A 27,988-nucleotide genomic window follows, 5' to 3' on the forward strand; every position below is an offset into this window, starting at 1 on the left:
CAAACTCCTAAAAAATGGTACTCGACCCCACTGATGGTCACACCATTGGTCATTATAATGCAAAGAAATAGGCAACAAATTGAATACGTTACAAAAATACTAATCTTTTCAGCCCAGAGGTAAACTTGGTCTGTCGCTTACTTGGCTAAAACTGACAAAAACTGTCAAAGGGAAGCACTATCTTTTAAACTGCATATCCTGAGCTCTACCTCCTCCCCTCTTCAATAAATTGAAAATAGCTATTACATGCTCAAGAGACACAACAGGGCAAAGACAAAAACATCAAGGTGGACTGCACTGTTGAGATATGAACTAATTTCCCAGTGATAAAAGCCTACATTCAGCTTAAAGGACTCCCGAGAAGTCCATAATTTAAGATTTGGTTGGCAATACAAGGTGGGAGACAGTAACTTTTGATGTGCACAGCAATACAAATTAGGCCATCTAAGAAGTATCTGAGCTGTGTAAATAGGAGCGTCAATAATTCAGGCAGGCATGACAATACAAAACAAATAATCACCACACCTTTATCCAGCAAGATATGTTAGTCTGAGATAATACACCGAACAAACAAGCTCGCACAGCTAATGCCTTTAGTAAGGATAAGGCACTGTCTGGTAGACTAGCAGTTTAAACTTCTCCAGAAAAGATACTGTCCTTTAAACTGCTTATAACAGTCTTAGAATGCTGACCTCCCAACTGTGTGTTAATTCTGTTGTATTTCCCCCCTTAAAAATGCAATGTTAAAAATTCAGTAAAACTTTGCCTTAGGCCATAGGATGGTTTTGGGGGCTTTTTTGGGGGGGTGGGGTGCGGGGTGGAGGGGGGGAGGAGAATTTCATCCCACTTTCCAGAAACATTCAAACCAAACCCAAAGCTGGTATAATTTGTCTTTGCTCTTCCTGAAGGAAGCATTTTAGCAACACAAACCAACCCCTTAACTTACTAAATACAGTAAAGCCGATACAAAAAATTACGCTTAGTTTGTCAACATAAGCAGAAGGTAGTAAAACACACTTGGAATACATTCCTTAGTGTTGCTCAAACTCTGTAGAAGGTGTGCATAGCAATGCAAATTTATGCAGAAGTGAGAAGTCACAGCAAATCTCAACCTTGAATTTCCTGCCTTTTGTAACGCTCATTTTCCTTTTCTTGCTGAAATATATGTACTTTATAAGATATCACACTGCAACACTTTTAGACCAGTATGTCAGCTTTCGGTATGTTTGTCCCAGATAATGAGGAGAATCTGTTGACATCATGTCACATTATGACAGACTGTTAAGTGGGTTAGATAGTTTAATCTTCTTCCACAGAAAGGAAGTTCATAAGTCTCAGAAGGAAAAAATACAAGGTGTATCACTGCTATTAACTAAATAATATAAAAAAACTGTCCCAGATTTTAGAATTCTGAATAGCAGCCTAATACTGTAAATTTATTGAGAAGAAAATCATTTTGCAAAACTGGAATACAATTGATTTACCAAGAATTTTTTAGCATTTAAAAATCATTTAATAACAGGCCTGACCATAAAATAGTGGCACAACAGAAATGTAGGTTGCAAATGTGACGTGGAATGCATAGAACCTCCGGGGCGGACCAGCCACAGTAAATACAACAGTCATAATCATGAGTGTAAATTCACTTTCATAACTGGCTTTTTCTTCTAGAAGGTAAGAGGGTGTATATAAATATTATAGAGAAAACATTTTTTAAAACCCATTGGTTTATTTTTCAGAAATGCTGGAAGGGGTTTCAGCTCAGTCAAAAATGAGTAGGTTTGTTGGGCCAAAATTGCCCTTTCTGGTTCCTAAAGTTTCCTCTACTTGTTATGAAAAAACCAACATCAATGGTTAGGTGGTAGAAAACAGTGAAAAACATGAACTAAGGAGCTAATTCTCAACAGAGGACATGGTGTTTCAAAACACAGTGCTTAACAGCATTAACCTTGAGGAAGAACGCTAGGAAGAATTTCCACCATTTCTGCTATCTTGAAAAAAAATCAATCCCATTAGCCACAAAACCCCAGTTCATTACCAAGCAGAATAGAAGTTTGACATCTGCCTATGAGGATCTCTGGATATATAGTTTGGTGGGATTTAATTTAAAAAGCAGCACAGAAGAGCAGGAATTTTAAGGAAAAGAGGACTTACAGTAGATTGCCTTGGGCCTCTGTCTTCATTGAAGGTGGCAACAAGTTCCTAGATTGCATAATGCTGCTATATTTAGTTTTAGATGAAGAGAAATACAAACCTGAAAAAATAACAGCTACTCACTGGTTAAAACAGATACATTTGGCATTCCAGCCCACCATCCCTGCACTAAACTTGTCATTTCCCCCTCATTGCCTCCCAGGATTATGAAACAGTGACATGCCTACAATTCAAAGTTTCCTATTCTACAACTGTAAAACTTAGATTTGCCAAAAGTCTGACTACAACCCCTAGAAATCATCCCATAATTTTATGCACATTACATTTACGGGATAGAGCTTCACATGGTACATACAGTGCTATCAGTATTTTCTTAACAATGCAACTGAAACACCATTGTCTCATTCAAACTTCTCTTCCCAGTCTTACAATCAGCCAGTCAGAAACACCACATTTATGATCTCACTTAATTCCCCTCTCCTAACAACTCCAGGAATTCCAAAAAGCAATCTGAAGAGCAGCATTTGATATGATCCCCAACTTAAAATCATACCATGAAAAGCCACTGAAACCGGCTCTCCTATATAAAGAGAAAAGATGCTTGGCTGACTTGAGATACTTGGATTTCCTCTCTGCTGTCTGATTCTCATTCTGTTGTGACTCTCTATTCCCAAACTAGCGGGTCCCTACGTGTAAGGGGCTCCCCCTTTCTAACCCATCTCATACCTCATTCCAACTGAACTAAAGAAAACCCGTGGAGCAGGAATACGGTATCCCAATGTCCTTGTCCAAAAAGCTTAAGAGAAACTGTGAAAAGGGAAACATAAGGGTAAAAAAAAAAAAAAAAAAAAAAAAAAAAAAATCCCTACTAAAATAAATTACATAAAGTTCTGAATCAACATCACTTTTGAGGCAACCTTTCCAGAGACCTCTTGGGTTCCTTTCTTCTCTGAAGCACCTTTTAAGTTGTATGGTTGTAAGAATAATTTTCACTATAGAAGCTATATGCATCTTTTAAGAATCACATTTTGATGATTATAAAAATTTATCTATTATACAACATAGGTCCAGCTACACTGAAAAAATTACACCGCTTATTGAAATACATTTCATTTTAGAAACAGACTACTAAATAGGTCTATACAAAAAACTCTAAAATAATTTCTGTAGTAAAATAAAGAGTGTGTTAGGAGAGCTACACAAACAAATTTTTTTGTCTTTCTTTATAATGCTCAAATATACTGTGATACGTGGCTGGCTCACTCCATAGCCGGCACCAAAAGCGGAAAAGAATCCATTACGATACACAGTGATACAATTAATGCTCTGTATTAATCTCACAGCCTTTCCGATTAGTACAAAGAAAACCAGGCCTATCTCCTCTTTGAGCAGAAGTCCAGGATATAAAAGCAAGCATACCTCATCAGCTGATATGAAATTATAAAATTCCACAAGTCTCAGTATCTGAAATTTATAAAAGTCACCAGTAAAATGCAAGCAAATTGGGTTTAAGTCCTGTTGGTTCCCATGTTCAAATGAGCACTGCTGATCCAAAACAGGATTTCCTTGTTTGTTAACTGATTCAAGGGAAAAATTAGGACCATCTGCTGGGGTTAAGAGAAAGACAAAGATCCTCACCAACTAACCCTCTGTACTTCCATGAGGGCATGTTTCCATGTGCATAAAACGGGAAAATAGCTGGCCGGAAGCAAAGATGTTAGTGGTGCTGTGCTGAACTGTTTTTTTCTGCCAGGTGCCGCAGAAAGTTGTCCTCACTCTGGCCTCTGTGATTTAAAGGCTCACTCTTAAAAAGAGCTGGAGGAGGGGGTAAATGAGGAACCGGGGGCACCGGGAGATGATGTGGATGGTGAGGATGAGGATGTAAGTGAAGGTGTGAATATGGGTGGGGAATGGGGCGTGGAGGAAGTGTGCTCACTGGGTTCAGGTTGATAGGTGGAGTTGGGGTGGTGGGTGTGTTCACTATAGCAGGGACTGTGGTGGCAGAAGTCGTGGACAGTGGGATCTGGACAGCAGCTGACACATTGACGGGGCTGGTAACACGGAAGCACTTCTCCTTGTGCGCCTTGAGCATGTTGGAGAAGCGAAATCGCTGGCCACACACGTCACATGGGTAGGGCTTCTCCCCTGTGTGAGTTCTGCGATGTCTCTTCATGTTTGGGCGGCTGGTGAAGCTCTTCCCACAAATTTCACAGATAAAGGGCTTCTCTCCTGCCAAACACGGATACAGCCATCGGTTAGGCACAGAATATCTGCTAATACTTACTTCAGCATCCTACAAAAGCTACTGTGACTGCTACCTTCAGCAAATAGAGAGACAGCTGTTTCACAGAAGTCCTCAGTCTTTATGAAATCCTCTCTCACCTTTGGATTTTGATGCACAAGACAATCTTTGATAAGGCTTTGGGAAGGGGTTCCTTCTGACCAAAATAACAAGGAAGTAAGCCTAACCACTCATTTTCCCCCACAGCGAATCACGGGACTACAGACAGTTAGATTTAACAGTAAGGTAATGTATTAACCTTTCCTGTCTAATTTTCTAGGTTGGATAACAGTTTTGATCCCAAATTCCTAGAAAGGGAATACAGCTGGAAGTATAGGAAAGCTTTTGTCCTGGAGGTACTTGTGCTTTTCTTTGATAAGTTCTTACCAGTGTGTGTTTTCATGTGCTCATCGAAGTACTGTTTCATGTTGAAGTCTTTGCCACACCACTGGCACATGAACTGTTTGTGCCCAATGTGGATGCTCATGTGGGAACGCAGTTGGTACTTGTACTGAAACCTCTCATCACAGTTCTGCAACAGAAAAAGAGCAACCCATGATATTCAGGCACCATGCATTAAGAAGCAAGGCAGTCATGGGACAGCACTCAAATGTACTACGTGAAGGAGTAAATAGTACCTGAACTAGTACACACAGAGACCCTCACACAAACACAGAATTTAAATTATTTAGCAAGAGTAGAATTTGGTCTGTACTAAAAGGTCTGCTGACACAAGAGCCTTGGCAGAGAGCGTGGAACAGTCACAACCTTTAGTTGACACAGCCGTTGGCAAAAGCCCGGCAGAGACACGGTTATGCCAACAGAAAAGTGCTTCTGTTGGCTTAAGGTATCATTTGGAGGTTTTGCAGCTTTGCCAGCGAACTCTGCTGGACTACAGCATGTCTCCACTAGAGGACTCTGCTCACACAGCAAAACCAACAGCAGCTCTACGGCAGGCTTGTTTTTCAGCAAGCCAGCCTGTTTTCCAGCTATTATTTATTGGTATGAGGTAATTTCTTTCCCTACGACAAGACTACTCTGGCTGCACTACCGCCATTACTACTACTTACTACCATGTGTCTGGCTGGAATTGTGCCCCAGTTCATGGACAGGGTGAGCCACCAGACCTGCCCTGGAAAGAGGAAGGGCTCTGCACCCCCTCTGCCTCCATCATGTGATACCCACAAGCATCCCCATCAGATGACTGAGACATTATCTGCCCCAGACATATGACTGGGTAAGTCTGTCCATTACGGTCTCCTTCCCGAGGGCAGGCATAAAATTACAATCACAAATGCACATGAACGCATCAGTGAGATACTCTCCCCCATCCCAACACACACATAACTTGGTTTAAGAAATGCAAATTCAGAGCACTGTCTTAGATCTCAAGGAGGTAATAGTTTGCAGCGAGGACAATAGTTTTTCCCCACAAGTGAAAATCAAGCAGTAATTTGTTTATTTTCACTGTCGCCACTTCTATCTGTTTCAAGTTACTGGGCAGGACAGGGAGGATTAATGTAATTTGCATTGGGCTTTGCTATGAACACCGAGGGAAAACTAGGATTCAAATCCTGCTGTAGTGTGTACTCATTGAGAAAAACATGACAGCCAGCAGTAAAAGCAAACCAAATACATCTCACTTTGAACTGCTGCTAGATGCACTCCTGCTGTGCTCTCCACATGGAGAAGAATTTTCCCCAAATTTTTATGAAACTGCACCTCATTTACAAGTCAGTCAATTCACTTTCCACCTACATTCCCTGATGACAGTGTTACTAATTTTATACCTTATGCTACCGTATCTAAACATATTAACAGTGGCTGCCTCACCTCACATCTGAAAGGCTTCTCTCCAGAATGCTGTAGGGAATGTACTTTGAGAGACATACTGCGTTTGAATGATTTTCCACAGGTTTCACATGTAAATGGCATGTCCTTTGTGTGTGCTGCAACACAACAGTACATTAGAGATGGTCATTCAAATGTAAACAGTTCTTTAACCAATTTTTTCCTCCAACTCCAAGCAGGAAAATGATTACTACTGAACAGCTTGTAAGTATATACACATATGTACACACATACATATTTTGCTCGCTGCCCAGTACTACAGACTTGACCTTTTTGCTAAGGATGAAACTCAGACAACTGAATTTGCCTTATTATTTTCCTCCTCAAAAAAGCAATTACGAGTTAAGAACCACAGAGACACGTTATGAGGCAGAACCAACAGAAGCACCGATCAATAACTCACCAACCATATGTTTCCGCACATGGGCCATGGTGTAGAACTTTTTTTCGCAAATCTCACAGGAGAATTTCTTTTCTGCATATCCATGGATAATCTTGATATGTTCATGGAGGGACCAGAGCTTCTTGAATGATTTATTACAGGAAACGCACTGAATGAATGGGATAAATAGAAGGAAGTTTAAATTAGAAAGATTCAGTGATTGAAGTTTGTGGAGTTAAGCCACGTTATCTTCCTCTTGCATGACAAAAAGAAGCCCAAAACAAATCACTATGCTATATATTGTCTCAGACTGTACTTCAGCTTACATTTACTGTTTCATATTTGAAATAATTACACTAAGAAAAGCCAGATCAAGCAGGATTACAGAGGATGTTAACACGCTGCATTTTGGTGCCACCCGAAGAGCACCACAGCCACTGCACTAACTTATTTCCAAAACACAACAGCATATATGGCTGGATGCAGCCCTTGAGGAGCGAGCACAGAGAAGATAACTTCACAGGCACTGATGCTGCTGGTGTGGGAAGAATCCAAACCCCTGGCGTGGGAAGAAGCCAACAGCAGTGGAGGAGGCCAACACCAACAAGTTGCCTTAAACCCATCTGCACATCCAGCCCTGGCTTTCACAGGAGCGCTGTGACCCCTCAAACTCCAGGTCTAACTGAGCCCGTGAACTAGTCAAAGCTCTCTCCTTTTAGCTCTATACAGAAGACAGCTTCCATCTTGCAGCTCTTGACCATGTGGCGAATCTGGTACACAGCTCATACAGCAAAGCAAGTTGTCAGCTCCGTCTTTCATGTTCTGACTCTTCCATTTATACGTATCAGTAGCACTGTAGGTCTACAATGACAATATGCAAACAATGTTTTAATCTGTTCCCACAACTACTGTGAAGTGTCCAGAAAGTCAGCGATGAGCAGGATCCTGAGGCTTTCACGCATCTCTTTTTTTCCCCAATAGTTAGTTCTTGCTAAAGACTTGATAAAAAAAAATCCGTGTACAATTTTGAAAATTCCAGAATAACCTTAGCTGTAAAACTTGATAGCAGACACATATGTGAGGATACCAAGCCATTTTCATCTTTGAAGTGAAGAGGAAGGAATTGTGGCTTGTTATTTTTTGTTAGCTGTTGGGGTGTTCGGGGTTTTTGGTACATTTCCATTTTTCTGCCTATCAATTACCCTCCTTCCCTCAAAGTAAGAAGGGCTGTATGCTGTTCACTGCTGAACTAGCAAATACTATGCCTTCTGCCAGCTTGAGTTGTTTCTTCTCTGCACAGACAAGTTATGCTGCTTTCACAGTGCTTGAATCTCTGCAGGCTTGGAAACTCTGGTACACCGCTCACCATGCCGACTCCAAGGAGAGCCTCTGCCTCCAAAAGTACCTACTTGGAGGCATGTGAAGAACAAACTGTAGCCCTCAGGGGGGACAAAAACAGTAAAGCAATGCTAAGAAATGATCAAAAATCCTTTGTTTTAAGGTTAAGCGAGCCCTTGAAGCGGTCAGTCTACAATTTAAGTGACGATCAGCAGCAAGTAATTTAGAACACTAATATTGAGAGCTACTACACAGAGAGTCTAAGGTGACAACAGAAATTCTGTGAAGGTGCTAATTTTGAAAGGATGAAAAACAGAAATTACGTGGAAAAACAGATACATTTCATCACGTAGATGAAAAATATAGAGGAGCCAGCCATGTTTATCAGTTCAATTACCGCTTACATAATGAAACAATTTTTTTTCCTAGACAAAGCTCCATATCCCCCTTGACATATTAAACCCTACATTAATGTAAAACTTTCATATCCCCTTACTCCTTTTGCCAAGTGTAATAAAAACAAATTAGGAGGCAGCTGCGAAACACATTCCAAATGTGAGGACAGACAAAAATAATTGTTGAATATATGCTTATACTGAGAACTTGAAGATGACTAGCGGTGCTTCTGGCACTAGAAATATTTGGGGAAGTTTCTGGACCTGATTCTTCTAGTACTGGATATAAACCACAATTTCTACAATTTCTTCTTTTCCTATCACTTTTGGACAGAGGAATGTAACCCCTCAGAAGCATGTGTGTGCATGGATTACAGGATACTTCTCCATTCTATACCACACATTCAAACTATTAATGAATTCCTGTTTCAAGTCAAAAGATTTTATGCTGTGAATGAGCCACCTGGATGATTGGGCATTCCTTAACGTTACACTTAAATGTTCTTTGCTACATTAAACTTTTGAAGTATTTATTTCAAAAACTGCAATGACATACTGAAATGTTTATGTATTTTACTAACTATGCTCAAAACTCATTATCTTATATTCCTTCCTTCAGTCTTCCTCCTATGAGCTGAAACATAAGGAAAAATAACAGCGTTATACAGAGCTGCATTTGAATCTTACAGCAAAGAGAAATTGCAATAAATATTTCAACTGTCTCCCACACAGTGGGGATTGAATACCAATTCAGTTTAGCATTTAAGCAAACAAACAAACTCACTCTTAAATCTTTCTGGTAAAACTCATTGGACAGACAAAAAACTTGTTGCCCTACAAACTCTCAACATTTCAGCTGCACAAAAATTGAACTCAAGCTGCTTCATACAGGCAGTGGGATTATTTCAGAAGTAGGTGGCAACACTGTGCCTAGTTTAACAAGGCAAAAAAAAGCACGTTCTAATCGCCAGATAAAACAACAGTGCCCCCAGTTACATGAGAACATAGATGCCTATGAGCAAAGTACAAACCGCAGATGAATCAGAAACTCTGAAACTCTTTCCACAACTTAAACTTTAAAATGCTTCTATTACAACACAGCCTTCCATTGTTGTATAAAATTAAAAGCTGCAAATCTTCTGGTGAGAAAGACCAGAGATCTTTAGATTATCAGTGAGATTTACTGAACTTTTTACACTGGGAAAAGGGCAGGCTCATGAACAGATTTAGTCCCTGAATTTGTACACTTCCATAGGCATACATGAACACAACTGTATATTGCCTGTATATAATTATAGGATTTTAAAAAAAGCTACATTTTAACACAAGTTCAAATCCTGACTTCACTAGTTTCTCTCTCACCTGCTTGCCTCTCTGGTATTTTAAAAATTTCTGATTCCCATACTAGCAAAGTGCCATAATTCCATTCTCCCTTGAAACCTTACCTGGACATACTCTGTGACTGAGTTTCAGGACTCTGAAACACTTTGAACTTTAAAGCTAGCGAGAGCTGCAGGTGCTCAGCACCTAAAGAAGAAGGAGGGTTTATCCTGTCAAAGTACTTCACTGCAAATGGACTTGTTTTCAGGCCAGTTACTCTTGAGTCTGACATTTGTTAAAGTAGCTTTGCGTTTTCCCCAACTTGTAGTTAAATACTAGAGTAACTCTGCTAAAGCAGATGTCAGTTGTACACTCTGTTCCCTGCAATTTACTTCTTTTGGAAGACACCAAAGTGTTGATATGTAGAGACAAGGTCTCGGTCAGAACCTGGTCTGTGCAAAAGATTTCCCCCTCTGAAGTGTCCACTAGCTGTATCCAGGGCACGACAGAAGGTATGGAAATCTGGCAAGCAGGTGAGCAAACCTACCTGGATATTTTTTTCACAGTCTGTTTGCTGGTGAAGGGACAGCTCACTTTCTAGAACAAATTTCTTCCCACATTTGTCGCAGATCTGCATGCGCCTGTGAGTGACGTTCATGTGCTTCTCCAGGTACCAGCGTGTGTTAAACACCCTGGGGCACTTCTCACAGGTTAAAGTCTCCTTCTCTTCACACTTTGATTTCTGCACAGGTGCCTTGGGCTCCTTTGCAGCTTTCTTCTTACGCTTGGGGGGCTCCACACTCTTTCTACGACCCCTTGTAGTTCTGGGTGATGGGGAAGTTGTGGCTGCTGCAGCAGATGCAGCTCTCCTTGTTCTCCTTTGTGCAACACTAACTTTTTCCACTCTTTTCTCTTTTTTCTTCTGCCTCTCATTTTCCTCATAATCATTACTGTCTTCAGTGGCCTCTTCCCCACTGTCACCCTCCTCTTCCTCACTGCTGGTCTTAAGAACAGCAGTCTCTTTGGACTGGGAGGGGACACCCTTCTCCCCTTTTGATACATTTAATGTTTGGTTGTTAAGGTTTACCTCTACTATAATCTGCTCCCTTTTGTAAGTCACTTCATCTTCCTCCTCTTCTTCCTCCTCAGAGTCGTCAGAGTTTTCTCTATCTTCTTTCACAGCCCGGACCTCTCCTACCGATCTGTTCTCCCTGAAATATGGCTGCTCCTCTCTTTCATGGAGATGTGGTTTACTCATTTTGCTGTCCACCAACACAGAGTAAGGACTTCCTGACTCTCTCTTGTATACTTTGGTGGACAGATCAAGTTCCTGGCTGGCACCATGATAAAACGTGGGTGGCACTTGACCACGGCGACTGTCCTCTTGCGCCATCCCTGCATGCGCGGCACAGTTTTCAACCAACTGTTGGCAAGAATTGGCTGTTTGACTCATTTGGGGGGCCCTAATTCATTGAGCACCTTTAATCCCAGAAAACCAAGTAAGCAGCTTTGAATCAGGATGGATTCTCAAGACCGACGCCTGTTCCATCTACACAGAATGAACAAAATATGATTCTCTGCCGGAGTTTAGCACTGATGTGTAGGTCACAGAATTCTGGTATTATGGCAAGAGCAGAGCAGTAGTAATTATTCTTCTGGAGAAAGTTGCCAATGAACCGTTGAACATTTTATCTATAAAAGACAACAGAGAAAACAAAATGAATAATAATAATAATAATAATAATAATAATAATAATAATAATAATAATAATAATAATAAAAAATCACTAAAATCATCAGCAAATTATTTTGTTTTGAGTTTGTACAACTGGGGTAAAGCACAGGGTATATTATCTGAGCTGCATCTGCTGGGGGTGGACTGTCCTATAGCACTGTCTCAAGCAAAACTGGCAGTTAAGTACAAATACATGCACCTTTTGTGGGGATCAGAACTGGTATTAGACTCATCAAGGCAATGAATATTCTCCACCTCCCAAAGATCACTGCCACCTGCCGCAACGCTGGGCCAAGATGCTGACCTGCGTTTCTCCTGGACTCTCGGGAGCACTGATGGCCCTGAAACTCTGCTCTCTCCCATATGCCTCTCCATCAAACAAGGTGCATACCTCCCCAGAAATACCTCTTCTCCTTCTGTATCTCCCAAAAGGAGCCCACCCTTACCCAGAAAGAGGACAAATTATACTGAACAACATTAATGTAGATATGCATGAAGAATTTCAATGGAGACATTTTCAACTTGCAGCACTAAATCAGATTAAGAACACCATGTCCCCTGCTTGTTTCCACCTCAGAGATCCCTCATACAGCCTCTTGATTTAAGGCACTTATTCTTTTGTCTCATTCTCCCTTCCCCCAACTACTTATTCCTTAATGCAGTAGCCAAACAATATTACATTTGCCCATCTAAATTTCACTTGCAGTTATTCAAGATGGAATTTGACCGGGACACTGTTACTTCCTCTTGCAAAAAAAAGCCACGTGATCCCTAATGAATACAAGTAATCAGTCTCTTGCATCTATTTTTCACCAGGACAATTAGATTTTGGTAGCACTGTATTGCAACATCAAGCCAAGATTTTTGGCTGTGCAGATCAAATCAGAAATACATTGGAACTCCTGACCAAACAGCATACGCAGAGCTACACCTGTGACTAGAGGGTGCAGAAGAAGAGAATTAAGGACAGAGCCTGAGACATCCCATGACTAGAGGACAGACAAGGGCCCTAACAGAAAATGGATGGATCGAGCAGCTAAATGTGAAGAAAACCGGATCCCCACTATCAGAATCTGAACATATCCTCGAGGCTATAAGCTTGGGCTAAGTCCAGCAGACAGGTATAAAACACTTGGATTTCGCAGAATCATATGGCCATTTTTATTAGTAGTATTCTTGAAGCAACAATAAAAACCAACCAACCTAAAGCAGTATTACAGACATGGATTTTTATGATAAATTTCCTTCCACATCATACTGAATTAAAATACCCTCCACACTACAAACGTGGTAACTTCCATCCAAATATGTTTTCATACGATTTGTATATTACAGTTTCTATTTTACTCTTCCACCACAAATTTCCCCCTTTGAAGTGAATTTAATTGAACAGGAGATGAACCTACCAATGGTCTCAGTGGTTTGAATAATAAAGAAGACTGAACTGTGCCCCACAATCTTTGTGAAGTGACATGCTGGGCTGGGGAAAGTGACAGACCAATAACCAGTTGTGTGATTACCAGCTTAAAAGCAGATTCTTAAACAGTACTCCAGTATTTCCAAATGCACTCAAAAAGCACCCTGAAGACGCCTGACAGAGTGACCTGCAGACAGACTCACAGCACTGCAACACCAGGGTCTATTCCTGCTGCTCGATACTTGCTCCATGCTCAGCAGGGTCTCAGGTTCCAGCTTCCCAGCTCCAGAGGTGAGGCAGGAAGACGAGCACCAAGACCCAGCTGGAACAGGAAATACGTGGAGACGGGTTGTTAACATTGGCTTGTGATCACAAGTAATATTCAGATGGAAAAGCTAGTAAATAATAAAATAAACTGGTTGTGATTGCAAGCCAAAATTAACAAGTCTATACCGAGGAAGGCCCTGAGAAAGCAGTGGGCACGATGAAATCCAGTTTAGCTTTTCCTTTAACAAAATGTAATAAATTATTCAGAAGCTCAGAAAAATCACTATGTCACGTAGAAAATGATACCCGATTATTTCCTCAGCCTATTAAGCATCTCTTGCAAGCTGCACAAGTAAATCAGGAAGGCTACCAGAATGCTGCTGCTAGATCGCCAGAAAAAGCAAAAAACTTGTCATGAAAGGGAAGCTTCACTTCCACCCCCCATTTACTGAATGTCAAAATATTCTCTTTACATATCCTGCCACCATTTCACCTCTGCTCATTTAAGGAATATTTAATAAACCACTTTGTATGAACAGAGTACCACTTCAAATAAAAACAACAAAGGGGCTTATTCCGAGTTATCAAAGCTATTTGGTTTTAAAACCACTTCACTCTGCAGAATCAGTAACCTACTTTCACTTTGAATACACCGCCTGCTACCCTCAAGGGACCTGCAACTTTCGAACAACATTATTTAACAGTCAAACAGCTGGTAAAGCAAAGCCCTCTTTATACATTTAATACCATCAACATACTTACTAGACTACTGACAGTTCTAGACAGTAGCTTAAATACTGCCCAAAATATTATAATGGAAGATTTTTTCCCTTAAGTTTCTAATCCCAAATGTAAGAAAGCAGCATTTGGGTGTTTTTATTTTTGCCCCCCGCCCCCCCCCCCCCGCCCCGGTGAATCCACTTTTTTCAAAGCTGCTGAACAGCTTGGGCTCACAGAATGAATTTCAGCCATAATACAAAAAGGGACAAATACAGGTTCTGATTAAAATGTAAAAAGGATACACAGTTTCAAAGCAATTTTTGAAGAAGCCTATCTAGACATAAAACTGAGGAATATTACAAGCATAGAGTGACTCTATGAGGTGCATGCAACACTTGCAATCAAAGATCATACAAGAAAGGTTTGCAAGCCTATGAATGTTAAAGGCTCAAACCCAGGAAAAAGTACAAAAAAACTTGAAGACAAATACGTAGGTGGAGGAAGCATGTGTATGTGGGAGCAACACTTCATACAATGCTTTCGCTACTGGTAAAGAAAAACCGCATTTCTTCACATTATCTGTACTAAAAATAGAACAATTTATAGCAGACAGCACAGGCACAATTACCTGCCCCAACTTTGGCTCAACAGATGCCTTGAAATCAGCAGAGACCAAGCGCAATATACTCAGAGGTTAATGACTTTAAATTACATGTCCTTAGTTTGCCCTCAGAGAGGGACCAGCTTGACAGCCTGGCTATCTCATATTTTCGTCTAACCTGTGCCAAGGACATACGATTTGACTTCTGGCAAGCATCCGCCAGAAGCAGGCACTGATGTAAAGAAACACAGCTTCTTCCAGCTTTTGTAGTAAGTGAAGTGGTTGCACAGTCATCTCTGCGTATCAAGGCTCCCTGTGAGCTACTGACCCCTGCATGGCCTACAGCTGTTTGCCTGCTATCACAAACAGGCTGCCAGCTCCACAGATGTACACTTAACTGCTCATTCTTTCTGCCTGCATGTTTCTGGTGGCTCCCATAACAGGGCAGAAGAGGCACTTCGGGGCACTCCACAACCAGTGATGACCCTGCCACTCCTGGTCAGTGTGACAGTGGCCTAATTTTTAAAAATTTTTTACCAGTTTAATCACTGCCCATAGAAAAGTTATCAATATTAGCTCTGAAAATTGACAGATGCTGGTCTTATTCACTTTGCTGTAGGTTGGCGAGTCTAGAAGCATTGCAGGCACAAGGGTGATTTGTCTACTGACACAAAGATGGCACTGTATTGATTTATTATTTAGTTAACATCTGGAAGTTCCCCCCACTCTTCCCAGATAGCCATAAGGACCAGAAAATTCCTTTAAAAAAATATCCATGCCTCAATTCACAAATCAGTGGCATTTGCTTGTGTAAATTTTACACACACCATAAGGAAAAAAGAAGAGGAAGGGTAAGAGCTTGGGGCTTTCCCGCAGCTCACCTACTTCTTGCATGAAGTGAATACTATGAAAGAAGAGATTGCGATAGTCAGTGTCCCACATTAAAAATGCATTAATTTATTAGCCATCCATTATTTTCTTGCTTTGTTATAACACAGCCTTTCAAGAATAGGCACAGAATATAAGTTTTTGTTTCTGTTTACTAGCCACTTGTACTAGATTTCACTTCCAACTTGGTACAGTAAGAAGCGTTCTCAACCTTAATATAGCTCACAAGACACCAAGACAAAATTATTTCTCCAGCAGTATACAGCACCTAACACGTGGGGGAACCTGAGCCACAGCTAACACTGCAGCACTGAAATACCACACACCCTAACGAGCATCACGAATTATTTGCACACTTCCTTTACAACACAAGACCTGTAACATCACACAAGACAACCCCCAAAACTTCTTTTTCTTCCCCTCTTCAGTTTAGAAGCAGACAGATCTCAGTTTAACAGCAGCTTTTAGATGGATACAATCAAGAGGCATTGCGGGGAATGATCAGGTTTTCCACTCTACCATTTAGAAGTTTGATCATCTTGAAATTTGACGTTTTCTTTTCCATAAAACAAGACTTCTCTCAGACTACAGTTAGAAAAAGTTAAGAAAAAAATAACTGTGTTATAATTAAAGGCAATGCCATTTTACATATACATTAACAATCTGAAGTTTTTAAGGATCCTGGACGCCTTTCTGTTGGAAGCTACAATCCAGCAGCTCCATTAAGTCCTGGGGCAACCAGATTTGCACTCAGTTTACAAGTGGTGAAACAACCATGTGCATAAATAAATAATTTACATTATTTAAGATAATGGGCCAATTTCAAACTAGTCAAGTAGTTGTTGAAAAAACTATACTCAGAACCGGAGTAAGACAGTGGTTGCAGTTTGGGGGGATTAATTAAACACGGCTCCAACATCATGCCAAACCTGGGGCACATTACAGTCTGGCTACCACCCAAATTTCTAACCAAAACTGGAGCACCAGCTTCCCCGCTTCTTTTCTACTCATCAGGTAGAAATTTCTAGTACAGCTAAAACCTATGTGAATTCAGAATGCTAGTGTAGCTCAACCCTTTCAAAAGGGTAGTATCATTTTAAGTTAAACGCTTTCACACTTACTAGTCACATTATTTGGATACAGAAGAAGTATTACAACTATGACAAATTGGCATGGGTTTATTTTGGAAGGCTGATAAGAGAATGCATCATTCTGGTAAGTATAAATGTAGAGGTAAATAAGAGTGTGATTTTTTTCACTTTGCTTCTGTTAATATTAATCAGTGTTACCCATTAATCAATTTCAAGTCATCAATTTCATCAGCAGACAGGACAGAAATACAAGAAAATGCATCAGAAAAATATAATTTTCATTACACAGATACAACTTAGCTTTAAGTATACTGCCCAACACAAAGTTCTGCTGTATTTTTCCTAAAAATAACAAAACATTAATGCTTTCTCACTACAACTCTGCTCTGGGAAATCCTTAGGTAACGTGAATTCTGAAAAGCATATTAGCAAGAAATAACTAGAGATTGCAATGTGAAAATACAAAATGTTTGACTAAAATGGTCCAGTCACCTACAGTTCAATACATTAGCAATATTTCAGAGGACATGAAAAAAAAAGGTTTCAACATACTTGCGCAGTTTGAAGAACAGGTGCATGAAACAGAATAGTGCACAGGCACAGCAATTCCCAGTTAGTGGGAAAACACATCTGGTACAAGTTACATCATGTCAGCGGATAGTAATCAGGACTATAACACAAGAGGGAATTATTTATATCATCGTACAATCACTCCTTTCTTGTGCATCTCAGCTGCTTTATATGCAAAAAACCTGAAAATATGTTCTTAAGTGGTAAGTTTTATGTCAAGACAGAGCCACAGTCAGCACATCCTCACAGTTTTTGCATTTCTATGGGTAAGTACTCAAGCCTGCCTTTACCCATGTAAATGCAAAATAAAAAGACTGACTGCTACTAACGACCTAGTCTGTTATCTGCTATACCTCAAGGGACAGCTTGTAACACCCATCTAAGAGATGGTATCTGTAATAGGTTCACGCTTAGTAGAGCTACAAAGGAAACGAGGGAAGAGTAATCCTATCTACTGTATCAGAAGGACAATTTTGTGCAGCTGACACAGGCTTTAGGAATCTGGTGTAACATGGCAAGAGGATATTCGGAAACAGCATTCACAATTCCTGGGACTGTTCTGTGAAAAACAGAAAAATCATAACTCTCTTCACTGCAAGCTCAAAATTCACTTGAAATAGATTTTCCCATCAATGTATATAAAAGATCAGACATAAAATGGTGTGTGGCACTGTGGCTTGTATTTTGGTGAAATTAAAGTTATGCCACATATTTGGGCATCTCTGTCTCAAATGGATTAGTCTTGGTACAACTAAGCAAACCGACATGCACATCATAAAAACCCAACAACGCTGGCAGTAACTGAAAGTATTGCAGCGAGTCTTGGCACGGAAACAAAAGACTGGAGAGTGAATAAATACTGTCTAATTCTTGAAGTAAAGGTCTGGGCAGAAGTATGTTCGACGGGGTGGTATATGAAAGCCTGAAGATGCAGCACAGCATCTAGACTGTCCCATCGTCCAGTTACTTTTTTCGACCACTCCTAAAATAATCTATGATAGGTATCTCGCTAACTCAGCAGGCAACATATTTTCACTGTATGGAGCTGGCTATTTGCCTGTAAGTATTTAACAGTCTAATGGAAAATGAAGCAGACCATATTTCCAATTCCAGAAAAATGCCTTATATAATATCCTGCAGCTAAAACATAAAAACTATGATAAAAAACCTTCAGGCTTTTTCCATTTCTTAAGATGAATTATTTGGCTCTATCTAGAAGTTTGGTTTGAGGGACAAAAGCTTTCAAACCAGTGATTTCCAGAACCGTGAATCTGGAATTTTTTCAAGCATTATCTCCACTGAAAATAGTTTAAAAGGTTGCCATTTCAGAATTCAGCAGCATTATAATCCCTCAGCTTTTGCAATAAGCTGAAAGATTTCTACTGGCTATGAACTAGTTTCAGCTATGACAGCCATAAACCTCAACATTTTTCTTTTACTAGGCAAAACCATCTCGAAAGAAGTTCTAGTACACCACGATATACAGTCAAATTAAAAGTCTAAGCTCTTCCTACTACCTTAAATATATAAAAATTAAACACATGTAACTGAATTAGGAACTTCCTTGTATTCAAATCTGTTGTGCCTCATCTGTATCTTTCAATGCAAAAAATAGAAAGCAAGATTAAACCACAACCAGGTAGTTGCCACTTAACAGTAGTCATTCACATGTATACACCTTTCACATTTATTACTTTTCTGTAATTGTTTGGTAACTTGAAGACAATATATGAAGCTAAAAAGCCTTATATGACCACATTAACAGATCATCTGTCCCTTCAAATTTGTATACTCATCAAAATATGTGCCAGAAGTTCAAAACTACCCACTGCTATGATACTGAAGGGCAATTGTTTCACCCATTAGCCTACTCTTTGTTCCAAATCACTTTTTATTCCCTAGTTTTTGTCTTTGTTCAGTGGCAAGATTCCTTTTTGCTTTAAAAACACTTGCATTCATCATTATCTGCTCACATATCTTGAAGACTAGTAAAAACTGCACTAAGATTTTAAACCGGCCATTTATATTCATAGACGGCAGTGATGACACTTATTAAATACCACTAACTTATTCTAAGATTGCAAGTGATTGCACTAACAATATAGGCTACACACAAAGCCATATGAAAACAAAAAGGAAATCTATCATCAAGATCTGTACTTTTGTTTCCCAAAGTTAGCATTTTCCCTCTCAGAGAGGAGGAGTGGAGAAAGAGGCACTAGATGTTTATCAGTGTCTTTAAATATGTAGATGTGATCAGTTGAGAGCTCAAAAAAATGTAAATGGTCTGTCCACAAAGTAAAGCTGACAGGTATAACTTCCACCTGGACATTTATTCTGGAGGAAAGGTGTTTTTCCTCGGTTTAAGCTGACAGTACCAACTTGGCAAGAAATAATAAACTTATATCCAGAATACTTACCTCCTCTCCTAGCAAGCCCCAAAGGAGACTTTTGCAAATACGTAGAATGGAGGTAACAATCCAGTTTTGTATTTTTTAAAGAAGGGTTCAGTTTAAGAAAACTCACAGAGAGGTTCACTTATTCGCTTACAGCTTTTTGTTGACCAGCCTGTACTACACATCACAGCACGTAATGTGCTCCTGTATCATTTATCTTTTACAGTGTAATAATGGAATGTTTAAAATAATCTCATCTGAGCCGAGAGCATGATGTTACACACATACTTTACAGGGTCCCTCAGTCACAGTTTAATGTAGTTTTTAAAAAACATTTTGATTCATTTCCAGTCTATCAGTTTATCTTAAAAAAAAAAACAAAACACCTGCTAAATATTTTGGAACTTTGCTGAGGGTGGTATGTAGTAGAAAAAAGATTTAAATAGCAAAATCTTCTTTGGCTTCACGAAGTGTGAATTTGATCTCTCCAAAATAAAGTTTGTTCTTCTCACATCATTGGAATGTGCTTACGGATAGGTTTAAAATCCTCTCCATTTTTCATTTAGAGCTCTTTACACACTAGATAATTTTGACTTTGAAACCAGCAACAAGTTTGTAAAAACCTCCATAGCAACAAAAAAGCTTGCAGCAGCTGCACAACTGCCCTCTGCACAGTGGCAGATGCACTAGCTAGGAGCATGACTCACCACTCTGGTACTGGTAAATGCTGTGCTGACAGAGAATTAACACAAGGAGCTTTCCCTTCTTTTCCTTACCTGGGCTTCTCTTAGCATCTCCTCCTTTCAAACTGCCCACAAAACCACACCTGCATGTGCCTGTAGAGTTTCAGTTTTATAACTTCTAGCAGCGTTTTAATTACTGAATCGCCAAATGCTACTCGGATCAAGCCCGGCTAACCCTGTGGTTAATACAAAGATGATACGTACGTTCATGCAAGCACAAATCACCAGGAGAAGTTTAAGTAATCTACTGTTGACAAAAGTCTAAATGTGCCAATACCAAAACTATACTATTGTAAGTGTTTCTTCTTGCACAATGTCACAATGCTCCTGTAAACCCTGAATAACTATTCGGTATGGTTATCTTCCACTGCCAATTACTGTCTTGTTTTGAGCTACTGAATCTTCTGAAACATTACACACAGTTTGTTTTAGATGCATACATAATGTAAACTTTCGGAAAAACAGACTTTCTTGCTTTTGTAATATTTACCAAATTTAACAAAGCACATTTAACAACACACAGATTTATCAACTTCCAAGAAATGCTTACCAAGTAACAATACTTCAACAGAACTCCTATTTGCACATATTCTACCTTTGCAAGTACATTCAGCGCTCTCCCTGAAGTTACCAGGGCTAGACAGGGAGATATAAAGCTGTTCAGCAAGTCTAAGCGTGACCAAAACAGACACTGTACCACAGCAGCAGTTCATTTCAACCTTCACATGTTTTGCAGTTGCAATTCTCAAGCATACCCACTCTTCCCACTGATACACTGGATTTTCTTCCCAGTTTTCCCTCTAATTCATTATGCAGCTATGGGCAATGCAGCTAAATACAAAGCTATCTCCGCTTTGTATTTAAATTTCCTTCTGGGCAAAGTGAGGACAATTATCAGTGAAGGCCAGCATTACTTGTTCATTTCAATCTGATCTAAGTCTGTGTGGCTGCCAAAGGAGGCAGTACACTCTTTCCCTATTTATATGCCAACACCAGCATTCTTATGGTTGCAAGGCGAGATGCCTTGGGAAATCAGTCTGCCTGGAAAATAACCATTCCTTGGGATAATTTTTCAGCTGGATCAGTTCTCTGAACCAGCTAACTGTGCAAGTTCATGAATACTACCACCCAAGACTTTGCTTCCTGAAATAATCAATTTGTTCTACAGGTGCAATCTGGCTTTCACCTTCCACAAAATACCAAGGTAAGAGAACCAGAAGCACAGTAACAAATCTGTGGAAAAAAAATCTGAGGATGATGCTTAAGAATTGAGGTTGAAAAAATAATGTATTTTCAAGAACCTGTAGCAAACAGGAATTTTTCTGAAATGACTTCAGCCTTTGCATAACTCATGCTTTCATTTAAAAATATGTTTCTAATGATTATGAAAACATTCTTAGATATGAGTTCTCTCTCCTTACTGACATGTTGTAATCTAAACCCACAGATTTAAGAACAGTAGGATCAGAGTTATAGCCTTCAAGTCAAATCCACGTCTTGGCAAAGCTCTGAACTAAGTATCACAGAAACCACCTCAGGACCTACTCAGTGGTGCACAAGTTCCAAATCTCAGCAATGAGATGCTGTCTTTACAGCAGCCAGCAAGTTTCAAGATGAGAGGGGAAACACTTGAAAAAAAACCCCAAACTTTTATTTTCCCTCTTGGCAAAAAGGCACAATGGTTACTTAACTTCCTAAGCAAGACAGGGAATAGCATCTCAGTAAGAATCTCAGTAAGATTGGGGTTATTTGTGCAAAGGGAGAGTGAGAAAGGAAAGTGTCCGCTGACAGCAAGGATAATTAACTTCATCTTATTGTCTGAATTTAAAGTGCTACGAGTGTGGGATAATAGAAGTTGGTTGTGCACAGGAGAGATTATTTTAAATTATTTTATAGCAGCATAAGTGGGCTAGGTAATTTATCAAAGATAAGTAGAAGATGGGATCCTTCATCAAGAAATCTGCAGCTTAGAGGAAAGGCCATGAAAATCTAAAAGAGGGGAAAGAAAACAGACTACTTTAGGAAACAAGTTTAAAAAAGGCAGTAGAAAACAGTGTAATAAAGAAAGAGTAAGGTGAGGAGACACCAAACAGGAAAACAGAAGTATTGAAATGAATTTAGAAAGGTACAAGTGGAAGAAGAAAAGTGCAACCAGGTATGTGTTAAAACAAAACTGCCTGGCAAAAAGTTGCAATTACATTCAGGACATAATTTTTCTCAGACCTTTAAACTGCAGTCAGTATGGCATTTCACTCTGACTAATAGATTTTGTCCTGCAGCTAGTAAGTGTGAAATGAATGACTCAAGACATGTACATTACAATAAACCAAACTAGATTCTCAGCAGCCATTTTTACTATTACATGACATGGGCATGTTTCTGTCTCTGCTCAAGACTTCTGAAGTCACATCTATATACCACAACTTGTATTGTCCTAACGTCAAACACCTATCCCAACATAAGCCCCTCATAAAGTGTCATGCAGTTAAAACACAGGAAATCTAAGCACAGTGCATGTCACTTAACAGGGAACTTGGAGAATTTACTACAGTGAGAAAGCATATAAAATATACTGAGGAATGGCAATGCATCTGACCCCATCATTTATGTAAGAAACACCTCAAATTTTCTAGGCTGAAAAAGAAAAAAAGGGAAAGTTACTGGAATTAAGGACAGAGCTCCCATCATTGTATGAAACAGTATAGTTTGTTAGAAAAGACAGAACCAGAAAGCCTACAGAAGTATGAGCAGGAAGGAGAGTTTCTTCTTTAAAATATATGTAGCAAAAAATATCCAAAAATGTTACAGTGACACAGGTAGTTGACAGTACCTGCTACATGTTAGGCTTTTGGACACTAAAAGCAAACAGGCTTTTTGTTAGAAACAGTCTGCCTTCTACCATTAAAATTCACAGTTGTCACCGTATGTAATTTGTCTTCAGACAGCACTATTAAGACACATTCCATAACTCCCTTTTCATCACATAAGCACTAAAAAGGCTTAAATAAGCATGACCTGCAAACAACTGTGGAGTTCAGAACAGATTTTTACTGTCTTCCAAGAGACTAGTGAGCCATAGGAAAAGCAAAGTTCTAGTAAGCTTTCTGCACCTGCAAGATCCAGCTATGCTCCAACTCAAATATTTGCAACTTTTTTTGTGTACAACATTCCCATAAAAGAAGGTATGTGGATCAATGGATGCTTGTCTGTAAATTTGCAACTATAAAACTTTCCACTTGTAAAAAACAAGAAAAGCTCCACTACCTTATCCTACCAAGCCATCTGTCTTTGCAGTGTTATCGTGAATATTCCTCCAAAATTCCAGCTGAAAAACTTTCTGTTCACTTGTATTTAGTACCTGGGACAGAATGAAATTGGCTTAACAGGTTTTGCCTCAAATGTTAATATGGATCCTAATTCCACTAACCTATCTTCAAGCAGGCCCGCTTGCCTTTCACATTACACTCCTAAAATCACTTTTCCACTGAAAGAACCAAGTTTCAAAACTTAAAAATACACAAACAGCACAGCAATACAGCATAAAGTGCTGGTAGTTGCTCAGCATAGCTACATGTTTCTCTTGAGTGAAAACTACTAGTCTGAAACCTCCTCAGGGAAGGGTGTCTGAAAGTGTCAAGGCAACTAATGCAAGCTGCTTGTGTTAATGAGTTTAAGCTGCTGGCACCAGAGCTACTGCCAGAGTTTCACTGCCTATGCAATGCAATTGTTTTTCAGGAGGGAGCAGCAACCTAAAAATCACCAATTTAAGATTACTTTGAAAATTAAGCATTTGTGAAGGTAATTTGGAAATTAGATACTAGAAGTTTAGGTTATTATGAAAGTTTCAACTGAACTAGGAAAGTCTGTCTGATATGCCTTTACTAGTTATGAGAGCTACATGAATTCTACTTCAGAGTTATAAGCAAACCCCACCCACTTTCCAAAATACTGAAAATGAAGATCCTGCAAAGACTCAGGATGGTATATAATTTTACTCACGGTTACTCACTTACAAGGGTGTTTAAACAAAGTTTGCAACTTCAAGGACAAAACATATTTTTATTAAAATGTTCTTAAAGGCATAAAATTTGTCACCTCTACACAAAACATCCTTTCATGTTAAGAGATTAGTTATTTAGATTTTTGATACAATAAAGGAGTTATTGCAAAGTTTTAAAAATACGTAAGTCTCATATTTACAGTGGAAAGAGGTGGAAGTTAGGCATTTAGATCCGCGGAAAGAACAGGTTAAGAACTACACATTCTTATTGGAAAACACTGAAATAATTCAGCCATGCTTCCTCAGCTTGAGGAAGCCCAAGAGATTATAGGGTGATGTCAACTGTGGACAGTATCTGCTCACTGACTGCATTAATATTTAAAGTGTGTAACTTCATGATAATAAAATGACCTTCACATAAACCCCCACATTTTTTCCAACTATTGTGGGGGAAAAACCCCAAACTTTGGTATCATAAGATTCCAAAAAGACAAATAGCACATATTTAGCAAAATGTAAACTAATATTGTTTTAAAAACCAAAATTATGTTCTTTAAAATTTACTTCATCTTCCATTTAAAATAAAAGCCAAGATCTGGATTTTGTAGGGAGAGAGCTGTTTCACAGCAGAATACAGTAAGAGATCAGCTGTTCTGTGCTGTAGGAATTTAACCAAGGGAATGGTTATATTTTAATACAATAATAATCCACACAATCAGGTTGGTAGAGAACATATCAATCTTCTCAATTGGTTGGTACTTCCTTCCAATTATGTCTCTCTTTTTTGTGGGGTTAGAAAGAAATTTATTCTTTGATAAGGCATATTATAGTGTGCCACAGAGAAATAGGTCACTGATGACATGTAGTTTTGTAATCACCTTAAATATACCTATGCCTATCTCAAATATGCTATTGGTACACCACTCTTCCATTAGACACCGATACGACACATGATATCAAGACTGGAAGATGGTATCTTGCTTACTGGAAATATCTATTTAATGCAGTTGTATGAACTCAAAGAGGACTCTTCCCAAGTCTTTCTTACATGGACATCTCATGCTCTCGGTGGTATGACACCAGAAAAAGTATGTTTGACCTATAAGCAATTTCTTGTACATATAAAGACTTTCCATCTTTAGATAAAATTGCATCTCTCCATCTGAAATTTCCACATTCTATGATTCTGGCAAAAAGAAAACAAACAGAACATCCCAGTATCTTGCACTTGCAACAGAACCTGACATACTGCTTTTATAATTTAGCCCCTATATATACCTAACCTTTCATACAAAAATGCTGAAGAATTTACTCTCCAGAAAACATCAGTTAAAGGCTTCCTGTATCACTATTAGATGAGAAGAAATAATAATATAATCAATTAAGTCCTTTAAAAAAAGTTCACAATAGTCTATAATGCCAAAGCCTCTTTTGATCATGTAAATATTTGAATGTTTTTTTACAAATATTACAAATGCTGAGCCACAAAACATGTATTGATCTTCCCAAATCTCAATTACTGCAACTAAATCTAAAGTAGCTATAAATACTAGTCACTAAATACTAGATAAAACTATAAATAAATTCTTAAGTCTCTGACATCCTAGTAAATGCAATTGCTTAGTTAGAAAAATAAAAAGCCTTCATGATTTTGCACTTTTCTTTCAAACACATACTGTCTGAAAAAGCTTGCAAAATTTCTATCCCTCAGCTACACATTTACACTGTGAGTTTACTCTATATCTCAACTTTATTATCAACATCTAAATTTAAGTGTGGGCTGCCTGGGGCAGGGATGGGGCTCTCCATTCATTCAGCACAACAACCATATGGCAAGTGCTTGATTAATCTCTAAAAAGCAGAAAAAAATGCATCTTATATGCAGGTAGAAAGACAGATAAAGGGGTTTCAAATAGGTACCAATGAGAACACTAGACCCATATAAAGGATGTAAATGATCTCTTACCATGAAATACTAGATCCTTTCAAAATTACATTTTGCAACTCCACAGCCCATTTAACACCACCAGTGTCCACAGTCCTGCGTCTATAAAATGCGTTTTGTTAATACACACCAGATACCTCAAGAGAAAGAGCTCCCAACTTCCACATGTGAACAATCAAGCTGCAGTCAATCAGCACGGTGGCAAATCAAGGTGCACCAGACCATCCTTCACAAATCAATGCTCACACATTACATCTCCTTTATTCAGCGCGCACACACATACCCCACCATCATTCTCTTGATTCACCGCGCATACACCACTGTCAACAAAGCATGTGCCAGTTGCCATTCCCAGAACAATACAGCTCAGGTCATCCCCTGAAAAGATAAAAATGCACATTCCTCACATCCTTTATGTCTACAGTACTTCCCTCGCTTTGACTTAAATCACTTCTACCGCACAAGATGCCAAAACTCAGTTGTGATTAAAGACACTTACATAATACTATTAAGACCAAAGAGATACTCTGTCTTGAAGCATATCTTTTCATTCTAACAATACCTGTACCAAGACATCCACAGGACCGAAAGTTGCACAGAAGGCACTTAAAAACCAAAACAAAAACCAAAACCCTAAGGTGCACATACCACAACATCTGTCCTGAGAGCAAAGAGAAGGGGAAGATACCTAAGCAAAAGACTGAGGAAAAGAGAATACATCTGATTTTACAGCTGATTTTCCCCTTCACACGCCTAGACCCAGAACCCGCAACTGTAAAAGGTAACATTTCATTTCCTCACCTACCCAATGACAACTCCAGTCCCAGAAGCGAGTGCATTTAAGAACCGCGTTCCCTCCTAACAATCGCGGACCGTGCACCGTCGTGGCGGCACAATTAGCAAGTGACAAGGAGAAAGGAGAGGGCTGCCAGTGACCCCCACACCTCCATGCCACCACTCCGCGGGAGGGGGCCGGAAAGCAAAGCCAGAAAGCGAAGAGAGGTGTGGAAAGGCAGTCCAACACAGCCAAATGCAGCAAGATTTTTTTTTTTTTTCCTTTCCCCCACTTGCTCCCCTGCAACTCACCTTCCCTCCCCTCCCCCCAGGCAGGTGGCACAGCCCCCCCCCTCCCAGCGGGGTGCAGCAACCAGGGCTGATCCCCCCCGGCAGCATTCCACCCCCGCCCGCTCCCCTCCTCCGGCGGGGGGCTCTCCCCTGGCTGCACCCCCTTCGCCCGGGGTGTGTGTGTGTGTGAGTGGGGGGGGGGGGTGCCCTGCCCGCACCCTGCTCCTCCGGGGGGCTGCGGGCCTGGCACGGCATTCCCCCCCCACACACACACACCCCGCTCCCTTCCAGGCCGGGAGGCGGCTCTACCCCGCTCCCTCCGTCACCCACCCCCGGGCTGGGCCTAGCGTTGCTCGGCGGCTGCCGCCAGGCCCGAAGAGAAGGGGGAAGGGGAGATCCCCCAGCCGAACGGGCGGCCCACACTCACCCAGGCCGATCCCTTCAGGGCCACCCCCACCGCCTTCCATGCCGGGCGGCGAGGGGAGGGGGGCACAGGCGAGGCGGCGGAGGGCGGGTGGAGGAGGCGAGGCGGGAGGGCGGAGGGCAGGGCGGCCGGGGCCCTCCCTCTCTCCCTCCGCTCGGCCCCCTCAGCCGCCGCCGACGGCGCTCGAGTAGCCGCTGGCTCGGGCTCAGGCCCAGGCCCAGGCCCCGGCCGTCGCCGGCGGACGCGGCTCCCGCTCCCCCTCAGCTTCAGCCGCCGCCGCCGCCGCCGCCGCCGCAGCGCTACGTGGCCGCCGCAGCCAGTCTCGCGACTCCGCTCGCGCGCACGCGCGCGGCGCGCGCGCGCGCGTGTGTGTCTCTATGTGTGTGTGTGTGTGTGTGCGCGCGC

General features: G+C 40.5%; 1 protein-coding gene across 1 annotated transcript; it reads right to left on the reverse strand.

Moving 5' to 3' along the window:
• Positions 1 to 1,415: 1,415 nt before the first annotated feature.
• ZNF652 (zinc finger protein 652) lies at positions 1,416 to 27,922 on the reverse strand. The gene is made up of 6 exons (XM_030021511.2): positions 27,587 to 27,922; positions 10,269 to 11,413; positions 6,690 to 6,837; positions 6,269 to 6,384; positions 4,823 to 4,967; positions 1,416 to 4,383 (listed from the first exon to the last, which is right to left on the reverse strand). Exons 2-6 carry the CDS (start codon positions 11,172 to 11,174, stop codon positions 3,872 to 3,874), a joined length of 1,827 nt encoding a protein of 608 aa, XP_029877371.1. The 5' UTR covers positions 11,175 to 11,413; positions 27,587 to 27,922; the 3' UTR covers positions 1,416 to 3,871.
• Between the last annotated feature and the right edge of the window lie 66 nt (positions 27,923 to 27,988).

This window comes from Aquila chrysaetos, chromosome 8, assembly GCF_900496995.4.
Source record: "Aquila chrysaetos chrysaetos chromosome 8, bAquChr1.4, whole genome shotgun sequence".
NCBI lineage: Eukaryota > Metazoa > Chordata > Aves > Accipitriformes > Accipitridae > Aquila > Aquila chrysaetos.

Bases quoted from the DNA above. Each gene is read 5' to 3' on its own strand.
- ZNF652 (XM_030021511.2), bottom strand. From the start codon at position 11,174: ATGAGTCAAACAGCCAATTCTTGCCAACAGTTGGTTGAAAACTGTGCC. The intron at 6,838-10,268 runs GTAGGTTTGCTC...CCATTCATTCAG, and splicing joins ACTGTGAAAAAAATATCCAG to TGCGTTTCCTGTAATAAATC. The intron at 4,384-4,822 runs GTAAGAACTTAT...CGTGTTTGGCAG, and splicing joins GCACATGAAAACACACACTG to GAGAGAAGCCCTTTATCTGT.